At 40.1% G+C, this 17187-nt stretch overlaps 1 protein-coding gene across 4 annotated transcripts in view; it reads left to right on the forward strand.

Moving 5' to 3' along the window:
- ZNF407 (zinc finger protein 407) overlaps positions 1–17187 on the forward strand; it is a 1075359-nt gene that overhangs the window by 634569 nt on the left and 423603 nt on the right. For all 4 annotated transcript variants that reach the window (XM_033934315.1, XM_033934317.1, XM_033934318.1 and 1 more), the window contains one exon: positions 4922–5088. In XM_033934315.1, coding sequence (XP_033790206.1) covers positions 4922–5088 — 167 coding nt within the window. The remainder of the gene's footprint in view (positions 1–4921; positions 5089–17187) is intronic.

The raw sequence follows: 17187 nt of genomic DNA on the forward strand, positions 1-17187 counted from the left end.
TATAATCCCTGCCCATTCTACACCACAAAAAGGCATTTTCCATGTAAGATAAGGAATTAGCACACCTTACTTCCTACATTGAACAGCTTAGTAAATAGGATTACAGGTATTTTGTCTTAGATTTTTTTTTCTTCTTTTCATTACTCTTTGTTCCTCTTTCCATTTTTGCCATCATACCTTTTTCTTTTGTTTACTATGTCATTTGTAGTTCATTTTCCCATTTTTGCACTCAAAAACCTCAAGCAGTGACTTTGAAGACAATCTCCAAAATAATTCAGTTTATCAATTTCATATTTTAGCTTACAATCAAAAAGGCTTTGCTTAAAATCCTAGGACTGTGGGTATGACAGCAGTCTAAGAAGCCATGATTTAATGGGTCCATTTACATTTCCTGATTCCGGCATTAATGGATCGACAGTGATAAAAGTTCCTTTTGAAATTGATGTAGAAATAGAGTTATCAATTTGACAATGGTAAAAATTAGATTATATACCTTTCTCCTGTGGTACACTAGGGGCTCCTTTTACTAAGGTGCATTGCTGTGCGCACTAACCCCACTCTGCGTGCCAAGAACTAACGCCAAATCAATGCTGGTGTTAGCGTCTAGCGCACGCGCTAAAACCACTAGTACAGCTTAGTAAAAGGAGCCCTAGATCTCACTACCAATAGTACTGTGTCAAAGAAATTTGGTAGGGAGGTGGTAATTAGCTTTTAGTGTACAGTTTCAACTTCCTGTAGAATATTTTGTTTACCAGGCAAAGATCTGACCCACTCAGCACTCTTTCTTTTTCCATGATTTTGTAGGTAAAATAACCTGTCTCAGCAAAGAAGTCATTTATTTTAGCAAAACAAAGAATACTGTAACAACAGGAAAGATGTAGAAATAATATCAAGTGAAAATTTGCATTACATTCAAAGAATTGTATCATCAAATTAAGACAGGCTGGGGCTAAGGACAATATAATTACAATTGTCTAAGTTTCATATTCTTATTTTTAGAATCCTTTCCTGAACTCATAGACATAAATAGCTGATGTGTCACTGTGTAATTTCCCCAGCATAACCCTTATTTGATCGAATAAAATAAGACAGCATGCTTAAGTTATAAATATTTCCCTGAAAACATAAATTTAATATCATATTGTTCTAGTTAATATTATATGCATATTATTATAGAGAATATTTGCAACTCATATTTTGTCATGCATTTGCAAACTCAGATTAAGACCCTCTTTCACTAAGGTGCGCTAACCGATTTGCGCGCTCTAATCACTAACGCATATCTGTTAGTCTATGGACGCATTAGCGTTTAGCGTGTGCTAATTCGATTAGTGCGTGCTAATCGGTTAGCGCACCTTTGTAAAAGAGGGGGTTAAGTTTAAAAAGGCATACAACCGTATTTCCCCGAAAATAAGATCTAACCTGAAAATAAGCCCTAGCAAGATTTTCGGGATAAGTCTTAATATAAGCCCTACTCCAAAAATAAGCCCTAGTTGCACTGGATTCGCCGGCGGCAGCACTTTCCCCCTCCACCCCCCCCCCCCCGGCCGACCCTTCCATCTCTCCCTCCCCACACCGACCGCAAGAACAACATACCATTACAGTACCTTCAACAGCAGCATCGCGGCAGTAATCTAAACAGGCTGTTTCCCTCCTGCCAGCACCACCCCGAACCCCCACCTCCCAAAGCCCACCCGGACCTCCCACCATACCTTTAACAGGAAGGCTAGACAGAGGGATGCCTACTCCATCCGACCAACAGGCCCGCATCTTCATAATGGTGGGCTTGCCCCTTCCTAGTGCATCCTGGGATGCACTGGGGAGGGGCCTAAGGACCTAATTAGCCCAGGCGCCTAAGGTCCCTATCATAGGAGGGGCTTTAGGCACCTAGGCTGGGTCAACCAGAGTCTTAGGCCTCCTTCCCAATGTATTTTGTGATGTACTGGGAGTGACCTAAGACTTCAATTTGCCAGATATGTAAAGCCACTTCATGGGAGGGGCCTCAGGCCAAGGCCTCTTCTGGGAAAAACCACACCCAGGCCCAGCCTTGGGCGAGCTTAAGCGTCTCTATACATCTCCGTCAACCGTTACACACGCCTGCCTCGGGTTGTTTTAGTTTGTTTTTTTTAGAAAATGTGCATCCCAATTGGCTGGTTAGACAGTAGTAGGACGCCTACTGCTGCCTACAATCGGGATGCTGTTTATAGAATATGGCCCTGAATGTGAAATCTAGCACCAAGTAATATTTGGATTATTCTTCCCAATATGCACATTAAATTTCATCTGCAATTTGAATACCAAGTCTTCCATTTTCTTAAGGTCCTTCTTCAATTTCTCACAGTCCAGATACAATTTAACAACTTTGCCTTGTGTCATCTGCAAACTTAATCACCTCACTCATCGTTTCCATTTCCAGATCATTTATAAATATGTCAAATAACACCGGTCCCAATACAGATTGAGAGAAATGGCCATTAACCCTAACCTTTGCTTTCTATCTTTTAACCATTTCCCAGTCCACAACAGAATATAGCTTCTTATACCTTGGCTTTTTAATTTTCTTAGGAATCTCTAATGAAGGAATCTTTTTGAAAATCTAGATACACTACATCAACTGGCTCACTTTCTCCAGATATTTATTCCTTTAAGTGGGTCTGCTGTAAAAGTGAATTAGACAAATGACATGTTTCTTTTGTTCTTAAAGCAAGATTAGGAATATAGGGGCCCTTTTACTAAGCTGTGTTATATGCTAATGTCATACTAATCCTTGAAAGGCGGGGGGGGGGAGGGTTACCTTCAAGACCTTGACATAGAACTCCCTCCAATCACTTGAAGACAGATGTGGACTGATCCAACTCTTTATTTTTTTTTTTTATTGAAGATAATGTATACAATAATTCCTGCTTTGAGAGAGCCTTTCTGTCCTGAGGATGTTCTGAATTGATAAACACTCTTTCTTTATCTGGGTCTGTGATCCCTTTCAATAATAATAAGGGTTTTTTTTTTTCAGGGTAAAGAGTGTCCCAAGAACCAGTGATAAATATTTCCATTCTGAATCAAGCATACAGTCTCTCCTTCCTGGGATCCACTTCCATACAGACTTTTCCTAATAAAGATAATCTAGTTATTCTAGTACACAGTATTAACTCTAATAGCCCTGCTCTTTAGTGGGGCTTCTCTTACCTTTTCCATATATCAGGCAAAAGAGTAAGTAATACCTTTGACTAGGGTTATTAGATTTCCTTCTTAAAAAAAGAGGACATGTGTCCCCACCATGGTCTGCTCCCAGTCACACCCTGTTCTGCACCCAGCTCAGCCCCAACCCCAGCCCCGCCTGTACACAAACCTCATCTCTTTTTCCCTAAGCTCAAGGCTGTGTCTGGAGGGCCAGTGAGGATGTGACACTATGATGTTGCACACATGCGAACATACATGTGATATCATTGTGTCGCATCTGCACATGCTTGGAGGCCCTCTAGAGGCAGCCCCGAGCTCAAGGCTTTCCAAAGCCCAGACATACGGCCAGATTTTGGAAATCCTTCCAGGCACCCGGACAATCCTTTAAAAAGAGAACATGCCTGGGTTTTCCCGGATAACAGGTATCCCTACCTTTGACCTCTACACTCACTTGACATAGGGTTACCAGATTTTCCAGAACAAAAATCGGAACCCATGCCCCCGCCCTGCCGCACCCAGTTGCGCCCAGCCATGGCTCCATTCTGCCTGAGTCACACCCCGTTCCACCCTCAGCCCCACCCCCCCTCAACCTGTTCACTTGGGGGGGGGGGCATCTGTACATGCACTGGTGTGATGCGATGACATCACACGCATGTGTGCATGCGTGCGACATCATCGCGTTGCATCCACATATGCACAGGTGCTGTCCCGACGTAGCTGCTAGCTGGAAGCTTTTCAAAACCCAGAAAAAGTGCCGGGTTTTGAAAAGCTGGCCGAACCCCTGGACATGTCCGGGGAAATCCGGGCGTCTGGTAACCCTAACTTGACATAAACTCAAAACTCAACAGATGCTTCATATAAGGCATAAAATCAACTAGGCCCAAAGGCTGAGCCTTAGTCCTGCTGATTCTCTTAGTAACTCTACAAAAATCTACAATTTCTCTAAGGATGTCTGACTTATATAAGGGCAGGCCGTACCATTATAGCCATCCCAGAAGGGGAGTGCTGTAACCAGATGATTTACATCTCCTTTTAGATCTGACTTGTAACGGGTTTAATGCAGGAGCATACTGTGCTAGTGAATAAATTCCCCCATTATTCATCCAGGATTTTTTTTTTTTTTTTAAATACACTCTTTGGCTAACATTGAACATTTTTTTTTTTTCAGTCTGGCATAGAGTGTGAGAAAACCTTTTGAAACTAGGGCACACTCTGTGTTTAATTGTTCCTTTTAAAGCCTGCTTTTCTATTTTGATGTCATTGCTTTGCTAGAGTAAAAGCAATATATTACTACAAGTGCTATTGCAACACTGCACTGCAGCAGCAGTATGGTGCCTGTAGCAGTGTGATTGGCTGAGTGCCTTAGTATGGATAGCTTTTCATTTAGCCTTTGCTCTGACAGCCCATGCCCTGGATAAGTGGTGTAGCCCTGTACAGGTGAAATCTATTCTCGCATGTGCCTCAGGGGTGACTGGACTGTAACAGAATTTTTCAAACCCATTGGGCCCAACCGCAAAGCAGAGAATAATGGCTGAAGTGCCAGGCCACGACAGAAAAATCAATGCCTGGTTATACAGACATGACAGAGCGGGGCTGCAGTTCTCTTCACAATAGCTTGTGCATTTAGCGTACTCCCAGTTAGGAACATTCTGCTTCTCTCTCCGTCTTCCCCCCCCCCCCCCTTCTGTATCATAGCTTTAATGCTTGCTTTTTTTCTCTCTCTCTCTTGTTTTTGTCTGTACAGAAAATTTACATGCAACCTCTGCGACAGAACTTTCACAGAGAAGTGGGCACTAAACAACCATATGAAACTGCACACAGGAGAGAAGCCATTCAAGTGTACCTGGCCCACATGTCATTATTCTTTCCTCACTGCTTCAGCAATGAAAGACCATTACAGGACTCATACAGGTTTGTTTGGAAATACGGATAATTACTTCAATAATCATATTCACACTTGGTTTAATGTTAGAAAGTTTCTTTTTTTTTTTTTAATTATGCCACAAATACTAACTGCCTATATACACTGATTTTGCTCATAATAAGGCAAACGTGCTTTACACGATGAGCTCAGTTAAATACTGGTGGGTGCAAACTCAGTCACTTAAACGTATATACTTTTGTGCTATAATCTTAGTGCATAAATGTAAGTGCCATTTGCATGCTAAAACTACAGTACAGTAGCACTTATGCGGCTTCATAAAAGGGGGCCTTAGATTGTTCAAAAAGGCTTATAAATGATCATATTCCATCATTTATGCATGTGTCTGTGCACTCCTCCAGCATTTCACTTGTGCGTATGCCCACTTCAAACTGTGAGCTAATGCATCTGGGTGCCATGTTATACCATAGTTCGTAGCTACAATATTGATATTTATGTGCATTTGTTATAGATAGCTTATAACAGGAATTCTGGTCATGTATGTGCACTCATATAGGACAGTTCTATGACAAGGTTATGTTTATGTGCTAACTGTGCCCCTAAACATACAGAATACTGTGGTATTCTATGCTCTGAACTGTCTTCAGAATTGTTTTCAAATAATTCAGAATTGGATGAGTTTGAATCAGTTAAAGCTGAATGTTGCGAAAAGGCAGGCAACTTACAGAATAATGTAAGTTACCCATGTGCCTCCATTTACGCCAGGTTTATAGCAGGTATAAATGGGTGGTGCTTAAATGTCCACTAATACTGGGCATCCAAGTGCTCATATAGCTCTCACCCTGCCTTATTTGGGCACCAAAATGGAAGTGATGTGTTATAGAATTACATAACGACAAAAGAATAGCCTTACTGGGTCAGACCAATGGTCCATCAAGCCCAGTAGCCCATTCTCACGGTGGCCAATCCAGGTCACTAGTACCTGGATAAAACCCAAGGAGTAGCAATATTTCATGCTACCGATCCCCCATGTCTTTCTCAATAACAGACTATGGACTTTTCCTCCAGGAACTTATCCAAACCTTTCTTAAAACCAGCTATGCTTCCTTGGTGCTTAAATGTTGTCATTCTTTTTACAGAATAACCCCCATAGATGACAATTCTGTAAAGGGCGCAAAATGTTACATGCCAAAATGCAGCACTTCGAGTGCAAATTCTATAATGGAATCTGAGCATCCAGGTTTCATTGTAGGATACTAACATAAGTTAGAATTTATGCGCCAGTGTTTAGGTACACCCACTTAATGCAAGGTCTATTGCAGGCATAAGTGCATGTACCATAGTGTGGCAATTTAGTGGGTAAATAACAGTATTCTATGAGAGAGATTGCTGAAAAGGTTCTCAGCCAAACCAAGAAAGGAATGACATGGAGCAATGAAACAAGTTATTCTACATATTCACCTCTAAGTTCAACACACTTGGCGCATTATGTCTGAAGTTTCTGTAACCCCTCCAAAAAATACTTCGATGTCTGGTCACTGCAATACTGCTCCACTGCTGCAATCGCCTCCGAACATTCAAAAATTGTCATCCTTTCAAACTCTTTTTAAGATTTGGAAACAGAAAATAGTCAGATGAAACAGGATCTGGTGAGTAGGATGGAAGGTCTATGCACTGAAATCTCAACTGCGTCAACATCCATCATTTTGCCAGCCTTGTGAGCAGGTGTATTATCTTGCAAAAAAGAGAACTCCTTTCCACAGCTTCCCTCTCCTTTTTTTCTTACAATGACTCCAGCAAGTTACAGTAGTATTCTGCATTAACTGTTTGGCCCCTTTGACAAATAGTCAGTCGTCATAAAACCTTCTTGATCCCAAAACACTGTAGCCATGACTTTTGGGTCTTGAATTTCCTTGGCCATGGAGAACCTGAGTGCTGCCATTGCATGGACTGTTGTTTTGTCTCAGGATCATAGTGGTGTAACCATATTTCATCAACAGTAACTAGTCATTCCAAAATATTGGCACCAGTTAGCTGAAAATGCTGCAAAATCAACTTGGAAGTGTCCTCTCAGTGTTGTTTCTCATCAGCATTCAAACTTTTGGGCACCTACTTGGCTGACAGCTTCTGTATACCCAGCTGCTCTTGGATTATACGCCCAACAAGTTCCATGGATATCTGTACTGTCTCAGCAATTGTTTTAGCCAATATTTGCCGATCAGCCAAAATCAGGTCATGGACATGGTCAACAATTTCAGGAGCTGTCACTGTTTGAGGGTGGAGTGGCGATTCTTTTAAATAAGTCTGTTTCTTGTGATTTGGGGGAAGTGTATGCCGATCTTAAAAGTCGATGGGTGTATCTAAATATAAAATTACAAAATCTGACTATCTTTACTGAATCTTTATGCCCCCAATTTTAATAATGCTCCTTTTAATAAAGAGTTACAAAGTATGATTTTAGAGTGGAGATATGTGGAGCACGCGCTACTTCAGCATTATTGACGGTAAATAAAAATAAGTTGTTCTTGATATTGTCTGGAATGGATTATAATTAATAGTTAAAAACTGGAAAGACTTCACTCTTTTGAACTTTCACTTTTGGTTGGAAACAGTATGTCTCTTTTATCGATATAAAGCTAACTTAGCTGAAGGATCTGGGAATATGGCCTCATTTGTGGATGTGTGGGGCCCTTTAGAGGGTTTTGTTAGGCAGTGTGTATGATTGTATGAATGACCTGCCAGACAAATGGGTGGGTGGTAGGTTGGGGTTTGGGTAAGGAAGGGTGGGTGGATAGGTAATTGATGTGCTTTTGTACAGATTTTCTTAATATACGTATACATATGTAATGATCTATTTGTGAATTGCATTATTCTGTAAGATGTTACATTTAATTAAAGATTGAACTAAAAAAAAGAAAAAGGCCTCCCAGACCTTGCTTTATCTTTGATCTCAAAGTCTCCACCCTGAAAATTTGCACACCACTTCTTCACTGCATGTGTAGTTATAGAATACTGACTCAGTGTGCCCAGCTTGGGTGTCTGTATTTACACCAGATTTCAACAGGCATAAGTCTGGCACTTAAAAATTTGGGCATAAGAATTGGCTATGCATGATTCTTTAAAGGGCACATGGCGTTTATGGAATTATACTTAGCACCGATCTTTTCTGATGCCCAATTCTGAGTGCAATTTATAGAATCTGGCGCTCTACCACTTGTTCTTTCACATTATAAAATACCACTGTGTGTGCATATTGCATTTATGTATGTAAATGTAACACATTTAAGTGCTAGTATTCTACAATCTTAGCACACAATTGGGCTTACATTTAGATACTAATATTATAGAATTTGAGAGATAGTGCTGATACTATTGGTGTCTCTTCACCAACACATAAATAAGGCAATCAAAACTCATTCACATTCTTCTTCTCATAAGTAGCTTATAACCAAGGTTTATCTTTTGATAAACAATATTATTCTCCATGTAACCGAGAACCATCAGAAGTGGCACTCTATTATGTGACAAGCACAAGTTTGTAATAGAGTTTTAAAGCCGCTACGCTTCCTCATAGGTTCCAGTGGATTTATGTTAAATTCTTTTCTTAATCTATTTATATATATATATATATATATATATATATATATATATATATATATATATATATACATCTGTTTTAAACTGATTTTAAACTGATTTTATAATAATTTTTTTTTTTTTAAATAAATATGTTTATAAACTTATCTTGTAACTCTGGTGAGGCTTTTTTGCCAGCAATTAAGACCAGCTGTTACAAAACGCCACCAACATGCATATTTTGTCTGCATAATTGTTCACAAACTGCTTCAGGGCGTATTCATCTATAAAATAAGTATGTAGTTAATATTCTATTTTAGTATATATCAAAAATCCCAAGTTCAAATAGTTATAATTACTTATTTTTTTAACGCAAGCTTTACCAGGATAGACCAGCGTATTCACTTCAGCGATTACTCTAACTCAGGGGTAGGGAACTCTGGTCCTCGAGAGCCGTATTCCAGTTGGGTTTTCAGGATTTCCCCAATGAATAGGCATGAGATCTATTTGCATGCACTGCTTTCAATGCATATTTATTGGGGAAATCCTGAAAACCCAACTGGAATACGGCTCTCGAGGACCGGAGTTCCCTACCCCTGCTCTAACTAAAGGAACAGCTCACCCTCCACGTCATAAATGACGGGAAACAAACTGATTGGACATCATCTCTAGGATCACTCCACTTCGAAAAGGGAATGCTATAGCATGACGTAAATCAAAAGGCAGCCTCCCCAAGATTACTTTCTAATATTGCACTTATGTGAGAGATTCACCATTTAAACAGGCAGGCTCTAAAGTTTGAAGCTCGAAAATCCATCTCTGCGCCTTATAATTGAGCAGAGATGCAATATCTCCACTCTCCCACCCAACTATAATTTCTTCTAAAATTCTCCATTTAAATTCCATAACTTAGTGTTTACATTGCTCCCAATGACTAACTAACGGAGCTAGCGGAACATTATTTTTAAGCCTAGATTTATGTTCAGTGAGCCTAGTTTTAGCCATACGCATAGATCTTTCCCCATGCTCTGGCATCTCTCTCATCTCCTTCCCTTCCCTGCCCCCTTCCCATTGTCTGGCATCTCTCTCTCCTCTCCCTTTTCTTTTCTTGTCTTCCCTGATCTTCCTTCTCAATTTATTTTCTATCTAGAGTAAATTTTTTCTTACTATCCAGTACTCAATTTCCCTTTTTCACTGTGTCTACTTACTGTTTACCACCGTTTCCCTTCACCCTTTCCAATATCTCACTAACTCTATCCTCTTCCCCCATCCAGCATTTGCCTTTTTTTTTTCTTCATCCCCTTCTTCAATCCAGTATGTGTCCTCTTTCTTTACCCCCTTTCATCCAGCATCCTCCCTCCTCTCTCTCCTCCCCACTTTATTCAGCATCTGCTCTCCTCTCTCTCTCTCCTTTCAATTAACATCCAATGTCAGCCCCCTATTCTCTCTCCATTTTCCCCACTTCCATTAGCATCTGCCTCTTCTCTCTCCCTTCACCCCACCTCTATCTTCATCTATTCCCTCTTTCTCCCTCTACCCCAATTCCATCTAGTATCCTGCCCTATTATCTCTCCCTCCACCCCATGTCCTGTCCCCTTCTTTCTCCCGCCACCCAAATTCCATCCAATGTACTCTCTTTCCTTCCACCCCACTTCCATCAGCATCTGCCCCTTTTCTATCCCTTTACCCCACTTCCATCCAGCATCTGCCCCCTTTCTATCCTTCCACCCCAGTTCTACCCAGTATCCTGCCCCCTTCTTTCTCTCTCCATCACTTTCCCTCTACTATACTTTAATGCAGTATCCTTCTCTCTTTTCTCCCTTCCACCCCAATTCCACCAAGTATTTTGCCCCTTTATCTCCCCACCACTGCTGCTGCTTTCCCGAACCAGCACAGTGGTAGTAAACTTAAATGCAGTTATTACAGGACCTTCATGCACCCTCCCGCGGCTGCCAGCTCTGCTCTGGAAGAAGTAAGTGATATTAGAGAGGGGTGGACTAGCAGTCGTGGGGGGGGTGCCTGAAGGTCCCGCAGTAGCTGCATTTAAGTGTACTACTATTGTTGCTAGTTCAAGAAAGCAGCAACAGCAGAGAAGGGCGAGGTATGCCAGGTGCACTCCATTACTGCTTGTTCCTGGGGCATTCCATCCCTCCCCTTCTTGGTATGCCACTATTGTTAAGTAGATGTATATCATACCCCTCAATAGGCTGATTCACCAAGGACTGAACATTTTGTGGTTTGATTCTTACATTTAAGAGGAAAATGCCACCAATATCTATGAAACCAAGGCTTAACTAAGAAAGGGAATGAGAGATACAGTGCCAGAAATGCTTTTGAAAAGTTGAATGCTATTGGTATGATAACTCCCTATTTAATGCTTCCAATTCTAGGGACATATGGGACTGTGTGACTGATACTGCTGCTGTTTATCATGCAAAAACAGCTATGGAACAGCTAAAGTACTGCTGAGCAGAGCTATTAGAATATGAATTGTTTTGTCTAAAATGTTGATTAAATAAAATAGGCATTTAGAAGAGCAGAGAATGACCCATACTGAGCTGTTTTAAATAACCTGCTTCAGATGCTTATAGAACGTATACAATATAAAAAGAGAGAAAAGAAGGATGATTTAAGATGATACTTATTAAATGGAACAACAGTAATATATGAGGCATACATTTGATGGATTTCATTTTTTATCTAAACTAACTGAAAAATGTAACTATACTGAAGAACCCAACCTGTAAAAAAATAGCCTGAATATGTACAATAATTCTGCTACTTTTATATGTAGGAAATATACATTGCAACTTTGCAAATTAATTGCTGGCCTAATGTTTTTATATATATTATTTCCTTCCCCTTGAAAAATATATGAAAAATCCTTGTCTACTGCCAAAGACTATAGGTTAAAAGTTCTTCCATGAGAAATATTCAAGGCAGTTTGTGGGAGGCCCAGGCCTCCTTAGCTTCTTTGACAAGGGTGTTGACGATTTAAGGTCTCCAGTCTGCCCTGAGAGATCACTTATATCGAACAGCAGATGAAAAGCCAGTGCAGATGTAATTTATCGTCGGTGTTTCCTTCTAAAGAATAATTGTGGAGACTTGGCTAGATCAATAATATGGATTTTTGTTGTTAGGTCTTGTAGTCTGCACCATAATGAGAGATAGGGGACAGTGGCTGTTTTCTAATAGAAAATAAAGTATTGGTTTCCATGTCTTTCTACATTTGAATGCAAAATGGCACACTTGAAACTAATTTGAGTTGTTAAGAAAAGAACCATTTTCCATTATGTTCCACTTGCCATATAAAAATGGCTTGTTTGACCAGCCCACTGTGTCCTAGGAGGAATAATAACTCGGCATTCTCTAAGCAATGTAAAGGTTACAAGCACTGAGGTTGTAGTCATAAATTGATAAATATCTAGAGAAATATATTTTGGTGTAAAATCAGATAACCTGTAGATTTTGCTACACATCACATCAGGCTGCAATATTAGTCATGGAATGCACTATCAGGCAATGTCACATTTATCAAATAAAGAGTCTCATGCATCACTAAGTGGCCAAAGCGCTAAATTCTCATACGGGTCTGGAGCTAATCTTAGAAAATTAGAGAGTGGTCAACCATGCATTCAACAATAAATTGATATTGTTAAAAGGAATAGTTCATAAAACATCACATGGCATCAACAGCTGTTCCATAGCTGCTCTCCATGCCCATATCCATCCCCAGTATGTCTCTAAAGGTGTCAAAACCAGCACTCTAGTATTTTAGATCCATGTTTCTGAACCTGTTCTGGGGGACTGCCAGCCAGTCAGGTTTTCAGGATATCCTTTATGAATGTGCATGAAAAAAGCTGGCATGCCTGTCACCTTCATTGTATGCAAATGTCTCTCTTAAATATTCATTAGGGGATCCTGAAAATCTGACTTGCTGGTGGTCTCTCAGGACAGGTGTAAGAACCAATGTTTTAAAGCATTCAAAGCAGCATTTCACAGCAGAAAGCTATAAAATGGTTACAATACTCTTTCAAAGATTGAACATGATGATGTTACAATACTCTTTCAAAGATTGAACATGATGATGTTACAATACTCTTTCAAATATTGAACATGATGATGTGGGGCTAGGCGGGTAGCTCCATGTCAGTGATTTATATTGCCCTGTAGAGGAACTGGGTTCGATTCTCAGGTCAGGTTTTCCACTTACAGAATGGCCAGGTCTAGGAATGTTACTCAGTCACAGCTATTGTTCAATGGTGGCACCTAGAGAATAATTATATAAGATGGCACCTATTTTGACCTCTTTGTATAAAGAAAAGTAGGTGTCTCTTTTCTTTATAGAATACTACTTCAAGGGGCATAAAATGCACCTAAATTAAAGTTGTGATCACTTAAATCAATCCTATAGCAAGGAGAAATGCCCAAATTCCGCCCATGCTCATGGCGCACTAGCTGTTATCCTTGAAGAGGTCATTTATATGTTAATGACTTGTCACTGTGAGGTCTGATGTAGATGGGTTAGGATTTCATGTTGTTTTCTGTCCTCAAACTCCTTCTTGGCACATGTTGAGAACTTCCATCTTAAAACTATATTCCTGATATTTGTGTAATATCACTTAACTGGCTAAGTTAACTATACAATGGCTGAATAGTGCCATTTAGAAGTATAACTTTTTTGCAAATACCAGAAGGACTTCTAACTACACCCCTTTTTTAAACAGATAAATCTGGCCATTTAGGGTCCGATTCTACAAACATCATATAACTCGGTAGGCACCAAGGGAAACAGCACCCACCACATGTCATTCAAAGTTAGGCATCATTTGTAGAATCACATCTGGCAGCGCCTAAATCAAGTTAAGCACCAGTTTATTAGGCCAGGGTTTTCCTGTCCTAAAATACTGGTGCCTAACTCAATCCATCCCAAACTCTGCCCCTAACCTACTTTGTTGACTTTTTTTTTTTATTATTGCTTTTTGATGGTGCTTTGCAATTAACAGCACTGATTGAACCAATACAAAAAATAAGTTAGGCTTCTCAATCTAGGCGCCTAATGGTAGGCACTTTTTATAGAATCAGGCCTTAGTGATTTATATAGCCAAAGTTATCCGTTAATGGCCTGGCATTTGGGAGGACAAAAAAGATGGTTGGTGCCATAGCTGCCAGCTACCGAAGTACTTTTTTTAATGTCATTCTCTGTGTATTTTATTCCAATGACCCTGTGGCCTCCTTGTTAGGTAGGCTAGGGAACTTTGCTTCTGAAGCTCTAGCAAAGAGGACAACTACAGAACTAAAACGTCACAAGATTTAGAGAGTTAATATTACCTCTAGTAGACAGCGCTTGCATAATAGTGCTGTATAATATATGTCTTTGCCGCCACCTAGTCTGTAGTTGCTTTAAGTGCTATTTTAAATAGGTTGCTAGGTGCAGATGACACAGGTTGTCTTTCAAATATTCATCCTTCCTCCACCTGCCAGTTAAGAACTCATTCAGAAAGTACATTCATTCGCTGTATAGCATGTGAACTTGAAATTTACAGTGTGTATGTGGAATAAAAGATAGAGAAGCTATACCAGCTCCAACCTGCAGAACAATTACCGTGTAGTGCAGGGCTGCCCAAGTCCGGTCCTCGAGATCTACTGGCAGGCCAGGTTTTCAGAATATCCACAATGGACTATGCATGAGAGAGATTTACATACCAAGAAGGCAGTGCAGGCAAATCTCTCTCATGCATATTCATTGTGGATATCCTGAAAACCTGGCCTGCCAGTAGATCTCCAGGACTGGACTTGGGCAGCCCTGGTGTAGTGCATATCCCTCCCCTTTGCAGCCTCTTTACCCTCTGTGCCTTTTCCACTCTTGCTCTTTACTCTAATCTGCTACATCCTCCCCACCTTTCCCATTTCAGTATTCTCGTCAAGCAAGCCCCATCCTGCCATACTTCTACTATCATGTGTATTGTGCCCAGTTTTGCACATGGTAGATTGCACCTTATTCTGGTATCTTGTGTTTGTATAAATTATTCTGCACTTTCTCCTAATGTGTGTTCATAGATTGATTCTGCATCTTCAGCATCTAACAAGTCCCCTCAACCCCTCCCAAAGTGGCCACAGAAAGCAAAACACATCCAGGCATAGAAATTTTATGACAATACTGCTTGGTTTTATCGTATATCAGGTATTGCATTAGAAGTTCAAGGTATTTTTAATTCTTACAGGTATAGCCATTCAATTGATTACAAGTAATTTGAAGAATCATGATAGAATAAATTATACTTTCTGGTGAGTGAATGTGTGTACTATATATAAATATGAAAGAATTAATGCGGAGTGTAGGGGACTTAGTGGAATATTCAACAAAATTTGGTGCCCGTTGACTACATTTGTACAAATGTAATATTGTATTTTGTCTTACTTTTTTCTTGGTTTATTTATCTTTACACATCCAGGGAGGGTGGGGGGTTGGGAGAAATTATTGATAATGATATTTTAGGTAACTTGGTTTCATTTTATATTATTTACTTGGTTCTTATGTTATTACTATATGCAAAATAATGTAATTATTGAAGGATAGTTCTGTTATCTATATAGATATTAGTGTTATGACTGAATGCAATAATATACTGTTCTTTTATTTATATAACACTGTTCTTGTTTAAAAATCAATAAAGAATTATTAAAAAAAAAAAAGAAGTTAAAGGTATTCATGCAGGTTGACATGTGATACCAGTTATTCTGAGATTTGGTTTCTGAGTTCTGTACTCTCTGTTCTACACTAAAGTACTTGGTGTATATATTGCAGAGTGACAGAGTCTTTCAGTGCCAAGTGTCACAGAGGCGTAGGAAGGAGTTCATGGCCCTTAGGCTGAAGATTTGGGCCTTAGGTGCCACATTTATTTTGAAATTTCTTGCAAAGTGTTGTATTTCATGTCAGACTACGAATTTTATTTTGTTTGTGTCTAAGCAACTGATTTATTGTAGCTAGAGAAAAAGTTGGTGTCATTATTAACCCTGATGCACCTTCTTATGGTTGATTCATTCTAGCAGTAGATTGTTTAGAGCTGGTTTTGATTGTTAGTTTATTTCCACTTTAGATTAGTGAATTTCTTTTTCCTGTTCCCTTTAAATATAATGGGCTAAATATCTTACACATGTTTCTTTCTTAGATTTTGTTTCTTCTAATGGAAGTTTGTGGGTTTTTAAAATATGGATTAATGTAGTCTTGATTAATTTTTGAAAATATACATAAAAATATATACATAAAATATACATAAAAAATAAATCCTTCTGTTTTTAAAGAGCATCTGCAGGATAAGGATATCAGATACCTATACCCATTGTATCATTTCCTCTACCAGAATCTCCCCAACCCTGAGATGTCCTGTCTGTCTGTCCAAAGTAGATTAGCCAGCCTGCCTGGGAAGACACTTCTTCCCATCTTTGATAGATGTATGCTATCCCTGCTCAGCAGCCCTTAGAAAATTATCTCATGGTCAAAGAAGCAAAAACACTCTTGATGACACCATCCACGTAGCCATGCATTCATCTCCAAGATGTGTGCTTCTCTGATATGGCCTTTAACCCTTGACAGGGAGGATGGACGAAAATACCACCTGCACACCTGACTGCTTCACCATCTCTCCCAGAGCCATAAAGCCAATTTTGATACATTTGCAGGGATACCTGGCAGTATCATTAGTGCCAACATGGATGAGCAGCATTGGATAATAGTCATCAGGCTTGATGAGTCTTGACAATCTCTCTGTAACATCTTATTTTGGAACCAGACAGGCAGCATACCTCCCGGGACATCATGTATGGTCTGCACATGGTCCCTTCTGTACCCCTCAGAAGGGAATCCCAAACCACCACTACTTTATGCCTCCTAGTGGTCATGGATCCAGCAATTTTTGGGATTTCAAGCTTTGGTCCTTCCTCTCCCTGGGATAGAAACATGATGGCAGATAAAGGCCAAATGGCCAATCCATTCTGCCCATCCACAGTAACCATGATCTCTTCCTCTCTGTAAGAGCTCTCAGTGTCTATCCCAGGCTTTCTTGAATTCAGACAGTCTCTGTCTCCACTACCTCTTCTTGGAGACTGTTCAAGGCATCTACCACCCTTTCTATAAAAAAAGTATGTCCTTAGATTACTCCTGAGCTTATCATCTCTTAACTTCATCCTATGCCCTCTCATTCCAGAGCTTCCTTTCAAATGAAAGAGACTCGACTTATGCGCATTTACATCTTCCTTTCCAGGGCAGCATACCGGTTCTTCAGTACCAATCTTGCAGGGTTCTGTAATCTGAGTCCAGCTGTCTTCCCTCAGCACAGCCTCTTGTTCCACACTGTTGGAAATCTTTGATGCCTCATGATCCATTTCATTGGTGTACCTCTCATTCTCATGGATAGAGAATGACATGGTGGCTGTTACCCGCGGGTAACCCGCCGAAACGGTGGAGAATTAACAATGTTCACCATGGCTATGGGGACAAGGCCATTCACCGCCCTGTGGAGCGGTGAATGGCCTTGTCCCCTGTCACCACC

This window comes from Geotrypetes seraphini, chromosome 2 (genome assembly GCF_902459505.1).
Source record: "Geotrypetes seraphini chromosome 2, aGeoSer1.1, whole genome shotgun sequence".
Classification (NCBI taxonomy): domain Eukaryota; kingdom Metazoa; phylum Chordata; class Amphibia; order Gymnophiona; family Dermophiidae; genus Geotrypetes; species Geotrypetes seraphini.